Consider the following 23118-nt stretch of genomic DNA (forward strand, 5'->3'; position numbering starts at 1 on the left):
GGCTTGTTACAGAGAAATTTTGAATGACTGTAGATCTGACAAAACAGCGGACGTTTTTGTATCTTTTTTTCCGACCACGGTGAAAGATGCGACAGCGTGTTTCGACAATTCAGGAAATTCATTAGGGCCAAGCTGTATCCTCGTATGAAGGTACATATGCTAGATTTTTAACATTTGACTTGTGTAGACGATTTTCGTGTCAGTTATGACGTACGAAGATCAGAACGACAGAACACCCAATCCCCCAGCGGGGAAAATCTACGACTCGGCCGGGCTATCGAAACCGACCCCTTCGGTTAGCAGCCTACCGAGCTGACGTGTCGATGTTTCGCCGGGCACGCTTAGCGAAAAGGAATTGTTTACAATTTATCTCACTGTATCGTGAGTTTCCACAACTGTGGAAGCCGTGCCATCAAGATTAAAAACGAAGTAGCTTTGTCATTTACCAGCATGGCAGATGCATTGCGTCTTTCCCAGCCATAGGTAACACAGGAAGAGATTAAGAAGAAAATCAGTATTATACGCAAAACATACAAGCGGAAGTGCAACAAAATAATTCGAAGCTCTCCGCTTCTTCCCTGGACGATGTGTGTGTTCTCACATTGTGGTATTGTGAAGAACTGTCATTAGAAGACGAAGTGCCGGCCGCTGTGGCCGAAAGGTTCTAGGCGCTCCAGTCAGGAACCGCGCTGCTGCTACGGTCGCAGGTTCGAATCCTGCCACGGGCATGGATGTGTGTGATGTCCTTAGGTTAGTTAGGTTTAAGTAGTTCTAAGTCTAGGGGACTGATGACCTCAGATGTTAAGTTCCATAGTGCTTAGAGCCATTTGAACCATTTTTAAAAGACGAAGTAGTAGAGAAAATATTTTCGTATATTTATGTTCTTTTCATTGTTATAGCGAAGTAACCCGGTCATTAAAAGTTAGACTATCTATTCAGAGCCGGCCGTAGTGGCCGTGCGGTTAAAGGCGCTGCAGTCTGGAACCGCAAGACCGCTGTGGTCGCAGGTTCGAATCCTGCCTCGGGCATGGATGTTTGTGATGTCCTTAAGTTAGTTAGGTTTAACTAGTTCTAAGTTCTAGGGGACTAATGACCTCAGCAGTTGAGTCCCATAGTGCTCAGAGCCATCTATTCAGAGAGTTGCTGTAACCAACAGGTTCTACTTAATATTTCCTTTAGCATTATTTCGTGGGTATATCAACCATTCCATGGAGAGTTGCATCAAACCAGTCATTGGACTGAAGACCACAACAACAAAAACAACAACATAAACCATTCCCTGGAGCAGCGTCTTGTTTTCTTCTTCTTCGTTAAACACAGTGGCAGAGTGAAGCTTAGAAACGCTTTATCTACATTTGTAGTGATTGCCATTAGTGTCAAAATACTACACGACACGAACAGCGTCCGCTTGAAAAGTGATGTTAAATTGACAGACATTGTTAATACGTTTACGGACGTGTTTGACAAACCCGTGGGTAGATAATAGCGAGTTTGACAAACAAGTTTGATTGTGTATGGGCTGCTTAATGAGCGGGTGCTATAAGGATTGCTATAGCTGAAGACATTAATACGTGGAAAAGTCTAGAGGAAATGCTTATCCGACAGTGCATCTCAGTGATGATGATGATGATGATGATGATGATGGCAATCTATATCAGGCTACCCATGTAAGGCTTCAGCGAGCGATGGATTTGAAGCTGCACCGTAGCGTGTTATGGCGTGACGTAAAGGCAGTCAGACTGTGGGTGACGTGGCTGAAGTGCGCGGGCGTCCCCCAGGGTCGCTGCTAGCAGCTGTCCCGCTTCCGGAGCCGCCAGAACAAAGCCGCTCTCTTCTGTGGGCGGTGCTGTTTGTTGTCCCAGGCTCTGTCGCCCCTGTGCCTTCGTTACCGAGCGCCCGCCGTCCTGTCCTGCGCCTTGCTTACAGATTTTTCTGGATGACACAACATGAACACACAGGAGCCACGTCGATCGGATATTGTTGCGAAACCAGGGAAGACCCATACATCGTCTACATCTTCATCTATACACCGCAAGCCACGTTATGCTATGTGGCGGAGGGTAGTTTATCATCGACACTTCCTTCCTTTTCTGTTCCAATCCCGAAACCTGCGCTGGGGGTACGAATGTTAAGTGTATGTGTGAGCTCGAATCTCTTTTAATTTTGCTATCGAGATCTTTTCCAGAACTATACTTAGAAGGTAGCAATATCTTGATTGACTTTTTAGCTATGTTAACAGTTAACCACACAGTGATGCATAAAACCTCTCTTGTAGCGCCGGGCACTTGTGTTGGGCGAATATCTTCCGCTCCTGCTAACCGAAATTGTGACAAAACGTGCTGCTCTTCTTTGGATCTCCTCCTTTTGCTGTGTCATTACTGCTCCGTAAACGTCTCAGAAAAATGGGCAAAATTCAAATATCGGCCGAATGAGTGTTTTGTAAGCTATCTCCTTCGTGGGTGGACTATACTTTGAGGATTCTTCCAAGGATTGAGTCTGGTATGTGCCTCTCCTGTGATTATTTTCGTGAGGTCGTTCCAGTTCAGATCGCTTCGTGTGCATATTCCAAGGTACTTAGCGGGTATGACTGTTTTCAGTGGTTTCCCCGCACCAAGAGTCCATCTTCTGCGGGTTTTCCTACATTTCGCTACAGTTTTCTAACGACTCATTCGATACAGCGGTCCCGTATTGGTCTAGTGCGGTATTCGTTTTATCTATATGTATTTACAGGGAGAGTAGAACACGAAAAATAAGCAGCAAGCAGCGACTGACCCCCGAACCTCCAGATCTCAGATACTCAGATCGTTACCAAACGTTGTGTGTCGATGAAGTAGCAACCAGAAAACCGATTTAGTTCGTGCTGTGCACTGTCGTCGAACTAGCTTGAAAGGTAATTAAACGTAACACTAGAATTACACGGAGTGTATGAAAAGCCTATCTGTGAGATGAATGTGATCTCTGGTAGGTGAGTTCGCAGAGTGTATCATTTTACTAAAGGTCCCAAGTTAGAAACCCACTGACGGCGATTTTTTAACAGTTTACGCGTGAAATAGGTATATGGGAGAACATTTTTCTGACATGTAGAAAGCCGTTTCGGAGTTTGTTGCCATGTTCTTTTCGCAGCAGCAAACCTATAGCGTAAATTTGTATAGATAACACTACACCTACCTATACAAATGTACGCTATAGGTTTGCTACTTTCAACTAACGAAGCGAAAGCAGACTGCCAAAAGAATATTACTACGAACTCCGAAACGTCCTTTTACATGTCAGAAAAATGTTCTCGCATATAACAATCCCACGCGTAAACTGTTAAAAAATCGCCGTCAGTGGGTTTCGAACTTGGGACGTTTAGTACAACGATACGCTCTGTCAACTCACCTACCAGAGATCTTCACATTAACATCACAAAGGTACTCTTTTCATACACTCCGTAGCTCTAGTGTTACTTTTAATTACCATTTACGCATGTTGTACTGAACGACAGCACCCAGCACGAACTAAATCGATTTTTTGGGTGATACACTATCGATACACAACGTTTGGTACCGATGTGAGTGTCTGACATTTGGAGATTTGGGGTGTAGCAGACAACGTGGGCCAGGGTGGTGCCGTCACTGTTGGAGTACGGATTGTTCTTCGATTTTTACTGCCCTGTTAATACATATCGATAAACTAATATCGGACTAGACTGGACTAGAATGGGCACGTAGAATTCCGCTTTTTAAAATCATATTGTTTGTAACGGAAAACAAACCGACGCTCCCCGTCGACACTATGTGTCGCATGGAAGACGTGGAGAGCAGTATTTGTTTGGGCTGATTTCAGCTTAACCTTGCAAAAACGAAATTGCAAGTATGTGCCGAAGCACCACAAGAAGTGCTCGTGACGACTCTTCTGAGGGACACCCTGTATAAATGGCATGGCGGATAACGTCTGTAGCCGTATTAGGCAGACGACGCATTGTGTACGGGGAGGTGACCTCGTTAGAAACTAAATACGAAGCTTAGAGAGACTTTCACATGCTGAGCGTCTTACGCGAAGATCGACAGCTGACGTTGGACGTAAACAGATATAGCTGCTGGCGGAGCCTAGTTCCGTGTCCTTCCACCTTCGTACTTAACGCTGTGGACGCAAGAAGCGAGGGCAAGCCGACTAACGCAGACTTTCTTTTAAAGAAGTTGGTCCAGTGGGATCTCTGAGACGGTTTGGCGACGGAAAGTACCCGTTGCTTACCTTGCCTCCCACTGAACGAAGCTGAGCTGCATAGACAAAAGGCGAAAGTCCGATAACGACCATGCCATGCAGATATCATTACTAAATCCAAAACCATATCCGACATCAGTGTGCAAGATTACTGGAAACTTCTCAGGTTCCTACTGATTTGGATGGTCTCATTTCTTGCCCTCTTCTCCAAAGAGCAGTTCGTGGTGTTGCGGTAGCGTTCTCGCTTTCCGCTCACGGGGTCCCGGGTTCCGTTCCCTCCGGGGTCAGGGGTTTTTCCTGCCTCGAGATGACTGGATGTTGTTGTGTTGTCTTCATCATCATCATTCGTCCTCATTACGGTCGGAGGAAGGCAATGGCAAACCATCTCCGCCGGGACCTGTCCTAGAACGGCGGTGCGGGTCTCCTGCATCGTCCCCTAAGCTCCTCGGAGTATGGGACCTCATCATCATCTCTAAAGAGAACTTGCATTAAATCAATTTGCTTATCACGTTTGCAGCTGTCTCCTTTCCATATACGATTGACATGCGTTAATGCAGTGTAATTACAGTCATGATGTAAGACCGAAAATGGTACATTGCTACAGGTGATGGGAACAGGTCAGGAACAATTTACTACCAGAGGAGTATGTGAAATGTATAGCAGCGTCTGACGAAGTGATGGAGCTTCCAGCGAACTTTGACTGGGTGGTTGTATTGTCTTTTCATTATCGTATTGAATTCCTATGTCAGAAAAATGCTCCTCTTCTCTCTTCAAACACCTGAATGATGCGATCTCTGACTCGTCCTTTTGCGAGTATTCAGCTTTTGTGTGGGGCCTGTGTACCCTAGGACCGTGGTCAATTGTGGAACGTACATTGAAAGAACGAGCATTTTTTTAGAGCGTGATTGTAGATGTAGAAGTTATTTATACATGAAAATGTTATTGGCAGATTTAGTGATGCTGACATGCATTTGCAGATTCCGACACATGGAGGATTCCGTCCGTGACGATGCGACGCAACTGGAAGGCATGTTCAACTCCTGGTTGTCACCCCGCCAGCAAGCATCCCAGAAGCACCACCACAGCGATGTCGAAATGCTGTCAACAGCTGAAGAACGCGATACCGGTATGTATCTGAGTGGTTTGCAACAAATCACCATAATTCTGTCCTTCTCATTTTCGATATACAACGGTTGGACAAAAATATGGAAACCCCGCGAGAACTGCGTGCATTAACATAAATGCTGATGCTAGACAAGCTTGCAGGTTGGGCTGTTGTATTTCACGACCAACGGCTCCTGTGCAATGTGCACGATAAGTTGCAAGTCTCATTCGTAGTCAGAACAGTGTCCTGTTTAGTTGTGAGTGCATTATCTCGGAGCTAAGTGAAGTCGAACGCGGGAAAATTGTTAGTGCTTATATGGTGGGTACTTCCGTATCCAAGGGAGCCGAATTGTTCGTTGTTCCAGTAGGTGCCATATCGAATATTTATGATGCATACATGGAAAGCGGAAAATCAAGACGACTTAGAAAAAATTTCCAGTTGGCGGAGGAATAGCAGCTAATCCTTAAATGTGGAAAAATGTAAGTTAATGCGGATGAATAGGAATATCAAACCTGTAATGTTCGGATGAAGTATTACTAGTGTCCTGCTTGACACAGCCATGTCGTTTAAATGTCTGGGCATAACGATGGAAAGCGATATGAGGTGGAATGAGCGTGCGAGAACTGTGGTGGAGGCGAATGGTCGACTTCAGTTTGTTGGGAGAATTTTAGAAGAGTGTGCTTCACCTGTAGAGGAGACCGCAAATAGGACGCTGGTGCGACCTGTTCTTGAGTATTGTTCGAGTGTTTGGGAACCGTACCAGGTCGGATTGAAAGAAAGACATCGAAGCAATTCAGAGGCGGGCTGCTATTTGTTATCGGTAGGTTCGAACAACACGGAAGTATTGCGGAGATGCTTCGCGAGCTCAAATGGAAATTCCTGGAGGGAAGACGGACGTTCTTTTCAAGAAACATTATTAAGGAAATTTAGAGAACCGGCAATTGAAGCTGACTACCGAATGATTCTACTGCCGCCAACATACATTGCGCGCAAGGACCACCAAGATAAGATACGAGAAATTAGGGCTCATACTGAGGCATATGGTCAGTCGTTTTTCCCTTGCTCTATTTGCTAGTGGAACAGGAAAGGAACTGACAAGTAGTGGTACAGTGTACCCTCCGCCACGCACCGTACTGTGGCTTGCGGAGTATCTATGTGGATGTAAATATACACTACTGGCCATTAAAACTGCTACACCAAGAAGAAATACAAATGATAAACGGGTATTCATTGGACAAATATATTATACTAGAACTGACATGTGATTACATTTTCACGCAATTTGGGTGCATAGATCCTGAGGATCAGTACCCAGAACAACCACCTCTGGCCGTAATAACGCCCTTGATACCCCTGGGCGTTGAGTCAAACAGAGCTTGGATGGCGTGTACAGGTACAGCTGCCCATGCAACTTCAACACGATACCACAGTTCATCAAGAGTAGTGACTGGCGTATTGTGACAAGCCAGTTGCTCGGCCACCGTTGATCAGCCGTTTTCAATTGGTGAGAGATCTGGAGAATGTGGTGACCAGGGCAGCAGTCGAACATTTTCTGTACCTAGAAAGGCCCGTACATGCGGTCGTGCATTATCCTGCTGAAATGTAGGGTTTCGCAGGGATCGAATGAAGGGTAGAGACACGGGTCGTAACACAGCTGAAATGTAACGTCCACTGCTCAAAGTGCCGTCAGTGCGAACAAGGGGTGACCGAGACGTGTAACCAATGGCACCCCATACCATCACGCCGGGTGATACGCCAGTATGGCGATGACGAATACACGCTTCCAATGTGCGTTCACCGCGATGTCGCCAAACACGGTTGCGACCATCATGATGCTGTAAACAGAACCTGGATTCATCCGAAAAAATGACGTTTTGCCATTCGTGCACCCAGGTTCATCGTTGAGTACACCATCGCAGGTGCTCCTGTCTGTGATGCAGCGTCAAGGGTAACCGCAGCCATGGTCTCCGAGCGGGTAGTTCATGCTGCTGCAAACGTCGTCGAACTGTTAGTGCATTTTTGTCTTGCAAACGCCCCCATCTGTTGACTCAGGGATCGAGACGTGGCTGCACGGTCCGTTACAGCCATGCGCATAAGATGCCTGTCATCTCGACTGCTAGTGATAAGAGGCCGTTGGGATCTAGCACGGCATTCCGTATTACCCTCCTGAACCCACCGATTCCCTATTTTGACAAGTCATTGGATCTCGACCAACGCGAGCAGCAATGTCGCGATACGATAAACCGCAATCGCGATAGGCTACAATCCGACCTTTATCAAAGTCGGGAACGTGATGGTACGCATTTCTCCTCCTTACACGAGGCTTCATAACAACGTTTCACCAGGCAACGCCGGTCAACTGCTTTTTGTGTATGAGAAATCGGTTGGAAACTTTCCTCATGTCAGCACGTTGTAGGTGTCGCCACCGGCGCCAACCTTGTGTGAATGCTCTGAAAAGCTAATCATTTGCATATCACAGCATCTTCTTCCTGTCGGTTAAATCTTCGTGGTGTAGCAATTTTAATGGCCAGTTGTGTAGTTCAGCCGCTAATTTACACGCGGACGAGAATGTGTGTTAAGGTCATTGAAGAATATTTAACGGAAAAGGAGAGGACGACAGCTGCAAAAGTCACTGCATATCTGTATGTCGCACTCACAAACCTTGTCAACACCAGAACAACACGAAGGAGCTCCATAAGCAGGGCACTGCAGGGCGAGATGGAATTCCAAAACCTCTCATTAGTGATATAAATGCCCATAACAGGAAATCGTGATGCCGAAGCCATAAAGCCTGGACTTTGAAACAATGAGGGAATGTCATTTGGTTGGATGAGTCTTGTTTCACTCTTCCTCCAACTTCTGGCCGATTTTACATTCCAAGAGTGGAACATGGCGGAGGTTCGGTGATGATTTTGGCAGCAATAACGTGGTACTCCATGGGCTCCCATGGTTGCTCTGTAAGCTCGCGTTACCTGCCAAGGATTATGTTACCGTTTTGGCCGAGCAGGTCCATACGAAGGTACAATGTTTATTCCCCAATGGCGATGCTGTGTTCCAAGAGTACAGACTGCACGGTGACACAGCTCGAATCTTCCATGACTGCTTTTGTGAGAATGAGGACGAACTGTCGCATCCCCCTCGCCACCACAGTCACCAGATCACAATACGAGTGAGTCTTTGTGGATTACTTTGCAGAGAGTCCGCAGCTCGTGGTCTTGCGGTAGCGTTCTCGCCTCCCGCGCGCGGTGTCCCGGGTTCGATTCCCGGCGGGCCAGGGATTTTTCTCTGCCTCGAGATGACTGGGTGTTGTGTGCATTTCATCATCATTGACTCGCAAGTCGCCGGAGTGGCGTCAGCTAAAAAGGACTTGCAATTTCGCCGGCCGAACACCCGGCATGGGGTCTCTGGACCAGCAATGTCGTACGATCATTTCATTTCACTTTGGAGAGAAGTGTGCGTGATTGCTATCCACCTTCACCATCGTTATCTGAATCTACGACTATTTTGCAGGTAGAATGGCATAAGAATATCTTCAAAGCCACACAGGATCTTCCTATCCATTCCGAGATGACTGGACCCTGTTTTGAATGCCAATCGTTTACCTACACTGTATTAGACATGTAAATGTGTTGTGTTTTTAGTGTTCCGTATTTTTGTCCATCCCCTGTGATATTCTGCCGTCTGTCGTACCTCTACGAATTGTTTCATAGAGTTAATTATACTAGTTGACAGATTATAATGATGAATCATTCGTAGCGTATCCATAGGATACCTAGTTTTCTCATTTTGTGAAGTGCGCAGTTTTACATACCTCATCATTTCAAGCTAGTGATCAGACTCTGCACCACATTGAAAGCTTACCAAGGTCCACAGATTTTTTTCAGTCAGTACTTCATTACAAATAACTTTATAATCTGCGAGAAGTCTGACGCTTTTGTTTGCCCGATCTCTACTGTGCATCACGAGCAACAAGGGTCCCGATACACGTCTTCAGTAATAAACAAGAGCGATTCGATGTATAAGTCTGGTTGCATGGATGTTTTCAGAGCCTGTGGAGATAGATGGCGACATTGATGACATCGACGGCGATGTGGATGACGTGACCGACGACTTCCCAGGGAACTTCTTCAACATCTTCCATGGACCGACAACGAGATCGTGGTGGTCAGGGTGAGTACACGATAACCACTCATTTTACGTCCTCCACATTACAGCTTCGGATTTGTTGAGAATAGATTGCTTCACTATTTAGTAATGTTCTCGGCAAATAATCAACTCCTGCCTTCTCTTCCATCTTACGTTCTACCTGGAGCGGCTCTGTTTTTTGGATCTCTGTGGTCAGACGAAGCAGTTACGAGACTGGGATATAGCTAAGTTTCAAAATGCACGAGTATAGGGACAAAACAGCTGACAATGAGACTATTTTGGCCTTATCTTTTTTGTGCCGAAAGAATAAGCAGTGCTGTTTCATTGTTACACCAACTGTTTGACAAAAATAGCCTCGGTTGCCTCGTATCTATTCTTGAATCATATGCGATGCATGGAGGACTGTTGCTCCTTTGTTTGTCTATGGCAAAAACATGTGGTCCACAACTACTTAATCTTTAGCGTAGCTGCGAATAGGGCGACATGGTTATGTAGTTCTGCAAGTTATGAGTGTCGGTATTTGGCCTCTGCCATGTCCTCCATTTGTCATATCGGGCCATTGAGTAATGTGATATAATTTGTCGCCTTAACACTTGGCATGGCCTTCCTCAATAAAAACTGACCTCGCCGACTATCGTATTGTACCAGTTTCCTGTTGTGTCGGCCGGCCGGAGTGGCCGAGCGGTTAAAGGCGCTACAGTCTGGAACCGCACGACCGCTACGGTCGCAGGTTCGAATCCTGCCTCGGGCATGGATGTGTGTGATGTCCTTAGGTTAGTTAGGTTTAAGTAGTTCTAAGTTCTAGGGGACTGATGACCACAGCAGTTGAGTCCCATAGTGCTCAGAGCCATTTGAACCTGTTATGTCGACCTTCTCCGTAGTGCTTTATGTATTGATTTTAAGCTCTCCCCCAATATTTATACAGATATTAGTTTTCCGCTGATTGCCCTAATTGCTGCCGTGATTGCTATCCAGCTTCATCATCGTTATCTGAACCTACGACTATTTCGCGAGACTGGGATATTAGCTAAGTTTCAAAATGCATGAGTGTAGAGACAAAACAGCTGACAATGAGACTATTTTGGTATAATCTTTTTCGTACAGAAAGAGTAAGCAGTGAGGTTTCATTGTTACATTAATTGTCTGTCAAAAATAGTGTCGGTTGCCTCGTATCTTTCCTTGAATCATATGCCATACATCGAGGACTGTTGTTTCTTTGTTTGTTGTATGGTAACAAATGGTACGGAAACAAATTATTTTTAAAATTGGCAAAGCTAAACGCCTGTTTCTTGCTACAATTTATGTTCTAGGTGCGTTTCGCATTTTACATTCGGGCATCTTTTAGTGTGATTAATCTCGAACAGTGGTTTAATTTTTGAGCCGGCCGGAGTGGACGAGCGGTTCTAGGCGCCTCAGTCTGGAGCTGCGCGACCGCTACGGTCGCAGGTTCGAATCCTGCCTCGGGCATGGATGTGTGTGATGTCCTTAGTTAGGTTTAAGTAGTTCTAAGTTCTAGGGGACTGATGACCTCAGCTGTTAAGTCCCATAGTGCTCAGAGCCATTTTTGAACCTCAGCAGTTATGTCCCATAGTGCTCAGAGCCATTTGAGAGATCTTTCAGTTTTGTAGCTTACGAAAAATGGAAACTTCAAAATAAAAAACGAAACTGCCCTATTCCAGATTAAATCCACTGAAGATGCCTTAACGTAAAAGACGAAACGCGTCAGGAACGTAATAAATGTCGATTGGAGCAATAAAAAGGCTGTTCATGTTATAAAATAAATATTTATGCACAAGAAGTGATCAGAGTTTTCGTTCCAAGGCTGTTCAGTCTAGAATCGGTCTGCCAGTCAGGCAGAATCATCGTGATCATTTGAGGCAATCTTCCCACCGACGCACCAGGTTGAAAACTTTTGCTAGAACACCGTGTCCTGTTCCATCAAGTAGTTCGTAACTGCCTGCTGCACATCCTCATCTGACAGGAATCCTCGACCTTTTCTAAGGGACCGAAGATGTGATAATCGCATAGGGAGGGATCAGGACTATAGGCGTGGTCGCTCGATTGTTCCCCACTGGAGATGGCGTTACGACATTTGCGATATGGGGACGTGCGTTATGAAGCGCCAGCACTTCTTCGTGCACCATTCCAGAACGGTGTTTTCGACAGACATGCTGTCCCACACACATTCTTCATTCTCTGATGGGTGTGGATGTTTGCTGGTGTTTGTCCTTCGGCAGCCAGGAAAAGAATAACAGAGCGTTGATCCTGTTTGGGCGCATTTGGTAATAACGCCGCCGTAGCTCACATTTCCGCATTTACGGCACGCGCGTCGGAAAGACACGAATGACACTAATCCCTTACCTACATGGCGGTGCTTATATCCGCGCATCGGAGGCACTTTTCGCTGCTTGTACGATGCAGTAACGCCCTCTGATGGAAACTTTTCTTATGCTTGATATAGGTAATAGGCACACCAACATTTGTAATTTTTTTAAATCCTTCTGAAGCAAAACCTTGCGTTCGAAAGTAAAACGAAAACTTGCTGTGTAAGGCAGGTAAGTATTTGTGTAGAATACGCTCGTAGAAACCCATCGCACAATATTTTATTTCCCCAAATTATAAAAAAATACTCTGCAACAAAGAGTGATTAAATGATTGAAAGGTCCGCCTGGGGCAGTGAACTTGCGCTGACCTATCAAAAGGTGTTCTGGACGCCGCATAGCAATTGCGCTGTGTGTTGGTACCTCTATCTGTGATCCGAAATGACGAAAAGACGTTCGTTCCATTTCCGTACCATTCACAAAAGTTTATTGTTTTCGTGTAATACGCGTATAAAAGATGCCTGTCACTGTCACATATCTCGCTATAAGTACGTGTATTTCTCTTCATGCCAGTTAGAAGACTTCTAAAATTCGTTTTGTGTGTGTCGCACATGCGTGTGCGCTCATGTCATGATAAACTAGTTTGCCCTTGCCACTCTACGCCATGAGAGATGCAGGCTGCAGAAAAGGGAAACGTAAGTGGAGGGAAGATCGGTACAGCCAATGTTGAGATACACTGGACTCCGATGCAACACTCAGCGCAGACTAAACAAATGAAACGTAAACAAAGACTCAGACAAGGTCAATCTCTTTTAAGATACAGTGCATTTTCTATTTCGTAGCCAAATGTGTTTTGGTTACGTACCATCCTCGGCGAGCATTACGGTTAACTTTGAAAATGATACTTACATCCATATGTATGAAATAGATCAACTTCGGGCTATTTCTGGGAAAAGTTCATACTGCACTTACTGAAACCTTACCTGATGGCTCATCATTTATCTGATGACAGTGCCACCTTTATATCACAATGATCTGAGAGAGTTCGGATCACACATTAAAGCCGATTTTTTATTATTTTTTATCAGCTAGTATGTCCAGTGTAACTCCCTCATAAACAAGGATTCTCTAGGTTCTAAAGGAAGTGCACATTTCTTCATTTTGTTCTAAGGATGTGTTACTCTGTAACGCAGGAGTTATTGAGATTAGGCATACCTCCCATCCTTTTGTAATATTAAGAAACGTGACTGAAAACAGATTTAACTATTTTTGCATATAGCTTTGGATTTCTCCTCTTACACTTGCTAGATCAGAAAATAGAAGTATAGTTTCTCACTTTCGAACTGAAGAGAGTTTCACACGCTACTGTACCAACGGTTTTGTTCTGAGCCTTTATGACGCTTATAGAGTTCTCTTTGGAAGTTGTACACCCCATTCAATGGCGACTTTTCGTGCAAATCGGTTATTTTTCTCTTTTTTTTAGTGTTTAGCAGTAACACTAAGTATAATTTGGAATGAGATGTAACTGTGATATTTCACTAGATAGTATCCAGAGATATGTTGCAAGATACTTGCTTTTAGGAACACGAGATTAATAAACTGCAACATAACCTAGACTATGTTATAATTAGTTTTGATTAAGGGACCGATTTCCTAGTTAACTCCCGGCGATGCCGGCGGCCCATTACAAAATCTTGTTTGCTGAAGCGGAAGAAAGCAATACCAAAATTAATCTCCTCTATTGGGATCGCATGACATCGGAAATTAATCTGGGGACAGGGAATTAGACGGGGAAGTACTTATTAGCAGACCAGTCTGCCGACGTTCCTGCTTTTGGGCGTTTTATCGACTCTGCTGTTAACGTGCCACACCCTGGGCGCTATCGATTACCGGCAACAAGGTTGTCGACCACACCCTCGACCAACGATGACTATACTGTAGAAATGTAACTCGTTTTCGTGTGCGTAAAGTCCTTACAAAGAACCAATTCGAATGTTGTTTGGAATATTGCAGTTACCCACTCTCCCCGCCATTTAAGGGAGGACATTCATTTAACGTGGAACTGCCACCAAGTAGGAACTGTCAATTTTTCGCGTATGGAAATTATTGATGGGAGTGGAAACCAAACCTACGACACTTGGCTCTACCTGGGACTCAGACCCGAAACATTTAGATTTATAGCGTAGAAAAACTTTTTATTCATCTACAGAACAGTATTGTGGATCAACGCTTAATTACGGGGGGGTATCCAAAAGACCCGGAATTATTTTTTAAAAACTATGTATTTTAAAATCTTTTACAAGACAACCTTATCCGCCCAAAATACTCGCCATTGTCCCACTGATGCTTCCACTGTTTGAAGCATTTGTTATAGCCATCTGTAGAAATGGCTGACAGCTCCTCGCTTGTTTTTTCTGAACTTCTTCAATGTTGTCAAATCAGTGTCCTTTCATGCCCCTTTTCATGCGTGGAAACACGAAAAAGTCGCACTGAACCAGGTCAGGCGTGCACGGTGCGTGGGGCAGCGGAACCATGCCATTTTTAGCTAAAAACTGTCTAATAGAGATGGCTGCGCGTGCAGTTGAGTTGTCGTGGTGGAAGAATCAGTCTCCTGTCTGCCACAAATCGTTTTTTTTTACGAACACTGTTGCGCAATCTTCTTAAAACTTCAAAATAAAAGGTTTGGTTGACGATCTGACGTGGTGAAACAAGCTCTGAATGAACTAAGCCATTGGCATAAAAAAGGCGTTGTTTTGATGTTTGATTTGACAACTTTTTTTTTCTTTTGGATGAGTGATAAAAAAATGGTTCAAATGGCTCTGAGCACTATGGGACTCAACTGCAGTGGTCATCAGTCCCCTAGAACTTAGAACTACTTAAATCTAACCAACCTAAGGACATCACACACATCCATGCCCGAGGCAGGATTCAAACCTGCGACCGTAGCGGTCGCGCGGTTCCAGACTGTAGCGCCTAGAACCGCTCGGCCACCGCGGCCGGCGATGAGTGACAACGACATCTTCCATTGTCTTGACTGTTGTTTTGTTTCTGGGTCGTACCCATAGCACTATGACTCGTCATCAGCAATGAGGTTTGACAGAAAATCTGGAAGATTCAAGCTGTTGTTTCAAAGCATGACATGTTTCAACTCGACATTTATTTTGCTTACTAGTCACAACCCGAGGAACAAACTTGGCAGCAACTCTTTTCATTCCAAGATCTTCCGTTAAAATTCGCTGAACCGAGCTCAAAGATAACCCACTAATCTGTGACAGTTGATCAATTGTCTGTAGTCGGTCTGTGAGCTCAAGCTCTCTAATTTTTTCAATATTTTCGTCGACTCGGGCAGTTGATGGACGTCAGTACGAGGTTTGTCATCAATCGAAATGTCGCCATTTTTAAATCCCGCAAATCACTCGTACACTTGAGTTTTTCCCATAGCGTCATCTTTCTTCGTAAGCTGTTTGCAACATTAAAATCCTATCAGCAGCACTTTTGCCAAGTATTTAAATATTTGGGGGAGTCCTAATCAGCGGTATGAATTGGAAAGAGCAGCTAAAATCCGTAATAGATAAAGGAAATGCCGGCCGAAGTGGCCGAGCGGTTCTAGGCGCTACAGTCTGGAGCTGCGCGACCGCTACGGTCGCAGGTTCGAATCCTGCCTTGGGCATGGATGTGTGTGACGTCTTTAGGTTAGTTAGGTTTAAGTAGTTCTAAGTTCTAGGAGACTGATGACCCCAGCTGTTTAAGTCCCCTAGTGCTCAGAGCCATTTGAACCATTTTCAAACAGAATCAACAAAATTTATCAAAAGGAGCCTGATTTTCCTAAGTTATTTTCTGCCTACTTTTACCAATAATGATCGATAATAGATTAACTGTGAAGGTACAACCAGACACCACTAAAAACTTACTCTAACATGACTGCAAGGCAGTTATTTGTGAAGGATTTTCCCAACGTACTTCGAAGAAAGTCGGGTTCTGAATGAAGCTTTTATGAGCCTGTACTTTCCACAAGATGATAGACGGATGTCCCCTTCAGTAATCATGTAGGAACCACCACGTAGTTGATACACGCTCCCTACAATTACTAACAGGACACACGGAACGGAACGACACGCAAGGGGCGTCTATGCCTGTAATTGTTGTTTGCGGAAACGACGTAAGGTTCCATCTGGTTAATTTTCCGCTGTTATGCCCCGACACAGCGTGACTTTACAGTCTTCAGATAATATGCTAAAGGTCTGCGCAATCAGGGTGACATTGACAGCTCGTACGTTCCTTTTGAAGACACGAATTGTCTGGTACGTCCACTGAAGCCGACTCTGATTCAACTGGAAAATGTAAGAATTCACACGATATTGATCATTTACGCCATCCAGCATTACACCATGTAATTCTGGCTCAACAATGTTATTGCGAGAGTCATTTCATAAGTCATGGCAACCATGATATATCGTCCGAACGTGTGGCATCACCGTTAGCGCAGTAAATACATTCGAGCCAGCGCCAGACATTACCGAAATTAACCGACAGATTGCGACGGCATGCGAGGATGGATCGGTACCGCCTGAAACAGTGTGTGAGATAGGCCGTGCTACAACACGTGTCCTCCGCACCCCCCACTCCCCCGCCCTCCCCCACCCTACTCACCAGACCTCAGTTGATGTGAGTTCGACCTAATTCCACAATCGAGGAAACCATTACATGCGGGGGGGGGGGGGGGGGCTTTGCAAAGGGGTCGAATATCTCACGGCAATTTGGCGGCATGTGGCACATATTCATGGCGATGCCAGTGGCATTCAACGCATTTTCCATCTTTGGTAATGCTCTCTGTGTGAACTGGCGGGCTGTTTTGAAGCACATTAGTTGATTTTGATTAACTTTTGTTCCATTTTTACTCGTGCACAATAAATTTACGCAGAATTCCAACGGGTGTGTTTCATTTGAACCTTTACCGTAACCTCAACTCTTTTATGCTGACATTCAGATACACACAGCCGGATGGATTGAGTGTAATCGCGGAATTCTGATGTTGCCGCGTTATCACAAGGTACACCATAGTTCCATGACTTACAGAATGACCCTCATGTAAATAATAGGTGTCTGCGGATAAGATAGCTTAGTTTTAGTATTAGTGTCTCTGTCTCCAAATTAATCACTTTTAAGAGGCATTTTTTTACTTTTAACAACAAACTACAGGAATTACGTAGACGATTTTTGAACTGGCTTCTGGTAGCATATGTCAGCGCGAGTGACGTATATGCATGGTCTTTTGCACTCTAAGCTGGCAAGCTGTAAGCTATTTGGACAGCTTCTGCTGACAAACAATGGAGCTTGGAGGTGGAGGAGTAGGAGATTAGCGTTTAACGTCCCGTCGACAACGAGATCATTAGAGACAAAGCACAAGCTCGGATTAGAGAAGAATGGGAAAGGAAAGCGGCTGTGCCCTTTCGAAGGAGCGACCTTAAGCGATTTAATGAAATCACGGAAAACCTAAATCAGGACGGCCGGACGCAGGTTTGAACTGTCGTCCTCCCGAATGAAACATACTTTTACAAAAGTTTTCGAAACTGAGATAGCTTAGTGGTAAAGACTCTTTCTGTGTTCACCCAAAGAACTACTGGAGAAAAAGATACTGTCAGTTTCTTCTCCCGTATTTCTGCAAAAGAGAAAGTATTCTGACTATAATCACATTGTAAGGACATAAGATTCCAATCTTCTATCGATCCTTAGTCCATAAAAATAATAGCGAGGTGTAGCAGACTTCGTGACACACCACCTGTCGTATTGTTCCATAAACATGTTTGTTTGTACGGTTCTTTTATTTCATCCATGCCAGTTTTAAGGCTGCAGACTCAAATTAAACACTCTACTTCTCAAGTTTTATTTCTTGCAGCTTACTTCATAAGATAGCGCGAAGAAAAAATAGAAAAGGATCTCCATTTTATTTTATTTTTTCCCTCTTGATATAATTTGTTTCAAGATGGATGGCGAAGGAAAGGGCTAACGATGTATATCCTCTCGCCCTTACTAAACCTTTAGTAAGTTTTTTTGTACATAAGACGTTAAAGGTAGACAATGCACTGTCTCGCGTATTTTGGTAAAAACTAAATACTGTGGAACTTCTGAAAAGAAATGGAATCCAGTAGCAGTCGCTCTAGCTCTAGAGCAGTTAATCAGCAGGAATTCCGCCTGAAATAGTTATTTTTGTTCTAAAATTTACTGCGACTGTGTAAAACGAGACGCTAGCTCAGTCTCAGGGGGCTGAGCAGACGGTCGGGAAGGAAGACATCAAGCAGCGAGGCTGTGCGCCACACGATATTTCGCTGGAGAGCCGTGGCAAGGAAGAGCCCGTCGACGACGAGGTCATTACAGATGGAGCACGAGCTCGGTTTAGGGATGGATGGGACAGGAAATCGACCGTGTCATTTTCAAAGGAACCATCCAAAGACTTAGGGAGACTACGCGAAATCAGGATAACTAGAAAGGGGCTTTTATTGTGAGTGCAGTGCGTCACCTCTCACGCAGGCGTAATAAGGTACACAATGTTGGTGCAAACTACTTCCCAAGAGTGCTGGTAATAATATTCATCGGATCGGGAAATACTACACTATGATAAAACTACACAAGTTAGCCGTAATTATCTTAGCTACTCTCTGCCTATTTATGCAGACATATGCTTTTGGTTTTGTTAGGTATTGCGTTATTTGCGACTGTTAACGAATAATACTCGTAACACATTTACAGTAATGTGATCAATCTGCTAACATTTTAGAATATCGGATACGCCATCGTCAACTAGCAATAGATTGAAGAAGTAAGTAAATGTAAAACAAACTGAGAAAGGCGGAGGTTTTTGGTGAAAATCACGTACGTATGCGGATTGCTTCAGCTTTTTCCATAGCGTCACGTTTTCACTCCATGCAGTTAGTTCGCAGAAGGAGGTCTCAGCAAGAATGCCAAATCAGAAGATTCTGCAAAAATGAAGCGGTAGCAGTACCCAAGCATTTGTAGCATCATCGACAACAACAGTGAAAGCGTACGTTCTTATTAAATAATAATTTTTGTTTGCTTCCTGCGCAGTTTTGGCGACTATGAGAAAACCGCAATACACTCTCGGATTACTGCTTCCTTTGTAATGCAGTAGTAAATATTGCGTACATAGATTTCTATAAACAACTGAGTATAGGTAGTGGGGTTCAGTCATGTAGAATTATTTTGTAATACATTATATTTGCCATTGGCTGTAGAAAATATTTATTATCACAATTGCAGTTTCGGCCTTAAGGCTATTATCAAGTGGTATATTGTCAAACTTCAAAAATTCTCCGGCATATAAACACGTGATCGTCGTATCTTAGCCTTTTAACATGCTAGCATAAGAATGAAATTTTCACTCTGCAGCGGAGTTTGCACTGATATGAAACTTTCTGGCAGATTAAAACTGTGTGCCGGACCGAGACTCGAACTCCGGACCTTTGCTTCTCAAGTAGAGCACTTGCCCGCGAAAGGCAAAGGTCCCGAGTCCGGGTCTCGGTCCGGCACGCAGTTTTAATCTGCCAGGAAGCTTCAATGTTAACATCCTTAATACATCTCAATAAAATACTGTTGTCGTTTACTGTTTACATGCGAACTACGATTTCGGAAGTGAAGTCCTTCGTGGATGAATTAGGTTCCTTAGATTTCTTCCGATGGATCTGTGTGACATCTTTATTCCTGAAGGCAATAATTATTCCCCCTTAAGCCGCTACCTGTTGGCACTTCTATAGACACTTGGCGTTTGTGACTGATAGTGAGTGATCACCAGTCGCGCTATCATAGGTCATCGGGCCTTTTTGTTTCCGTACCCGCACTGTATTACAGTTATTTGGGTTGTGGGGCACACCTGTCAAGTCTTACCATCAAGCGCTTTTCATCTCCTAGCTTTTACGCAATTTGTAACAATGTTGTTGACTTCGTAACCTCCGTGTGTGTTACTAGGTTGTCTGCGAACTTTATCAGAGAGCTAACAACGTTGTCTTCTACGCTGGTAGTGTAAATGAGAGTCTGCAGTAACACTTGTGGAAGACTGCAGCCGCAGTCTGAGGGTTGCCTCTGCGCTGGCCTTGTTTGCTTCTAGAGAAAACAATAGTGGGAGTTCCCGGTTGTCCCTCACTCTTTTCTTACCTGCTCGCCCCTTTGTGTACGGAAAAGGGGATGGTGTTTCTTTCCGAAACGTTACTCGCCCTTCTCCGAACCGCCCGTAGGGGTTGGAATTTCTGTGTTGCGAACACAAAACAACCTGTTATTTCTCATTCACGAAGTTACGTTTCATATGAGAACTATTAGGATTATAAAAGACGTTCGAAATTCTAATATAAATGATACATTCTCTGTACTGAAAGTTACATATTTTGAACACTGGAATTTTTATCAACATATTTACATTTTTCTGGCCCGTTACGTCGTGGTTTCATTAATTCTGTTGAAAATCCTAACGTTGCGTTCGTGTTGACAGAGGACGTCGTAATGTGTGTCGAGAGACTTTGCTGTGTGATCCCCCATGAAGATTCCACGGATGGAGAAAAAAGTTGGGATTTCCAAGAGCAACAACGCAACCACGACGTTATAGCCCGTAAAAATATTATAAGTTAAAAAAAAATGTATATTCTCTGCCTTACTGCGAGCAAAATATGAATCACTCAGCCGCACCTGTCTTTGAACTGAAGCTCGTATCAGCTTTTTGATACTTCTGTCGAATTCCATTGAATATTCCTGAACACTGTCCCGTTCCATCCTTTAGCACACCGCTGGTGACAAACTGAGATCTTTAGTGTCCTCCATAACAAGTTCCATATATCAAATTTCAGTGGTACTGACCTTGACCACTCAAAAAATCACAACCAACGGGGTAGCTCAGTATGTAAGGCGGAAAACACTTTTTGGGAGGAAGTATGGTTTAAATACTTGACCAGACATTCAATTTTAAGTTCTTCGCAGCTCCCTTTAAACCATATACTTGCGGATTTACTTTTAAAAGCCACGACCTGCTTCATTTGCCCAGTTTGTACATTCCAGGTTTGCGGCTCATCTCCAACGACTTTGTCGTTGACGGAAAGTTAATTCCTAATCGTCTTCACTTACCTAAACTTCTGTGTGCGTCCACAGATCACTCAAACTCACTCCCAGAGGGCGGAGACTTTGAGGAGGGAGAATGAGGCTGGTTGTATCTTTGAGTCAGTCTGTGAGGGCCAGTAGCCAACAGATTGCGGGAATAGAGATTTATATTGCAGATACCACTTGTATGAATATCAAGAGCTCAGATGGAAACCCAGTTCTAAGCAAAGAAGGGAAAGCAGAAAGGTGGAAGGAGTATATAGAGGGTCTATACAAGGGCGATGTACTTGAGGACAATATTATGGAAACGGAAGAGGAGGTAGATGAAGATGGAATGGGAGATACGATACTGCGTGCAGAGTTTGACAGAGCACTGAAGGACCTGAGTCGAAACAAGGCCCCGGGGGTAGACAACATTCCATTAGAACTACTGACAGCCTTGGGAGAGCCAGTCCTGACAAAACTCAACCATCTGGTGAGCAAGATGTATGACACCGGCGAAATGCTGTCAGACTTCAAGAAGAATGTAATAATTCAAATCCCAAAGAAAGCAGGTGCTGACAGATGTGAAAATTATCGAACTATCAGTTTAATAAGTCACAGCTGCAAAATACTGACACGAATTCTTTACAGACGAATGGAAAAACTAGTAGAAGGCAACCTCGGGGAAGATCAGTTTGGATTCCATAGAAATATTGGAACACGTGAGGCAATACTGACCCTACGACTTATCTTAGAAGCTAGATTAAGGAAAGGCTAACCTACATTTCTAGCATTTGTAGACTTAGAGAAAGCCTTGGACAATGTTGACTGGAATACTCTCCTTCAAATTCTGAAGGTGGAAGGGGTAAAATACAGGGAATGAAAAGCTATTTACAATTTGTGCGAAAACCAGATGGCAGTTATGAGTTGAGGGGCATGAAAGGGAAGCAGTGGTTGGGAAGGGAGTGAGACAGGGTTGTAGCCTTTCCCCGATGTTATTCAATCTGTATATTGAGCAAGCAGTAAAGGAAACAACAGAAAAATACGGAGTAGGTATTAAAATCCATGGAGAAGAAATAAAAACGTTGAGGTTCGCCGATGACGTTGTAATTCTGTCAGAGACAGCAAAGGACTTGGAAGAGCAGTTGAACGGAATGGACAGTGTCTTGAAAGGAGGATATAAGATGAACATCAACTAAAGCAAAACGAGGATAATGGAATGTAGTCGAATTGTCGGGTGATGCTGAGGGAATTAGATAGGAAACGACACACTTAAAGTAGTAAAGGAGTTTTGCTATTTAGGGAGCAAAATAACTGATGATGGTCGAAGTAGGGAGGATATAAAATGTAGACTGGCAATGGCAAGGAAAGCGTTTCTGAAGAAGAGAAATTTGTTAACATCGAGTATAGATGTTAATATCTGGAAGTCGTTTCTGAAAGTATTTGTATGGAAGTGAAACATGGACGATAAATAGTTTGGACAAGAAGAGAATAAAAGCTTTCGAAATGTGGTGCTACATAAGAATGCTGAAGATTAGATGGGTAGATCACATAACTAATGAGAAGGTATTGAATAGGATTGGGGAGAAGTGAAGTTTGTGGCACAATTTGATTAGAAGACGTGATCGATTAGTAGGACATGTTCTAAGGCATAAAGCGATCACCAATTTAGTATTGGAGGGCAGCGTGGAGGGTAAAAATCGTAGAGGGAGACCAAGAGATGAATACACTAAGCAGATTCAGAAGGATGTAGGTTGCAGTAAGTACTGGAAGATGAAGAAGCTTGCACAGGATAGAGTAGCATGGAGAGCTGCATCAAACCAGTCTCAGGCCTGAAAACAACAACAACAATGGAAAGGACGAAGATGAACACAGATTTCTCCAGCCAGTGCGTGGATCGCAGCGCGCTAAGAGACGTCTGCGATCCAGGAAAAGCTTCATGCAACGAAGGGAAAGATGGAGGAGGCAAGTGGAGAATCCGGACATCCTCCAACGAGAATAGGCAGACTCTGGCAGTGAGCTGCTCCACCCTGTGTGGCGAGCTTGGAGCGGTGTGGGGGTAGGAGTGCCGTGCTGCAAGAAGAACATGCAGAAGTGGGGCCTCATTCCGGATGAAGCAGATCTTCTATGTGAATGAGGCGAGGTGCAAGATCCAGGCCACCTGCTGCAGCACCGCCTTCTGGGTGAACCCTGCACGCTAAAATACCGTTATGAAGTTAATAAAAAGGCCATTTCGGCCGCGATTTTCCGGAAACAACATGT

The 23118-nt window shown here is 44.2% G+C and overlaps 1 protein-coding gene across 1 annotated transcript in view; it reads left to right on the top strand.

The window, feature by feature from the left end:
* The window catches only part of LOC126416217 (transforming growth factor-beta-induced protein ig-h3-like), a 114798-nt gene that overhangs the window by 37866 nt on the left and 53814 nt on the right, over window positions 1–23118 (top strand). Inside the window, exons 2-3 of the mRNA XM_050083813.1 lie at window positions 5184–5332; window positions 9358–9481. Of these exons, the coding sequence (XP_049939770.1) occupies window positions 5184–5332; window positions 9358–9481 (273 nt within the window). The remainder of the gene's footprint in view (window positions 1–5183; window positions 5333–9357; window positions 9482–23118) is intronic.

The sequence above is a fragment of the Schistocerca serialis genome, chromosome 8 (assembly GCF_023864345.2).
Source record: "Schistocerca serialis cubense isolate TAMUIC-IGC-003099 chromosome 8, iqSchSeri2.2, whole genome shotgun sequence".
NCBI classification, from domain to species: Eukaryota; Metazoa; Arthropoda; class Insecta; order Orthoptera; family Acrididae; genus Schistocerca; species Schistocerca serialis.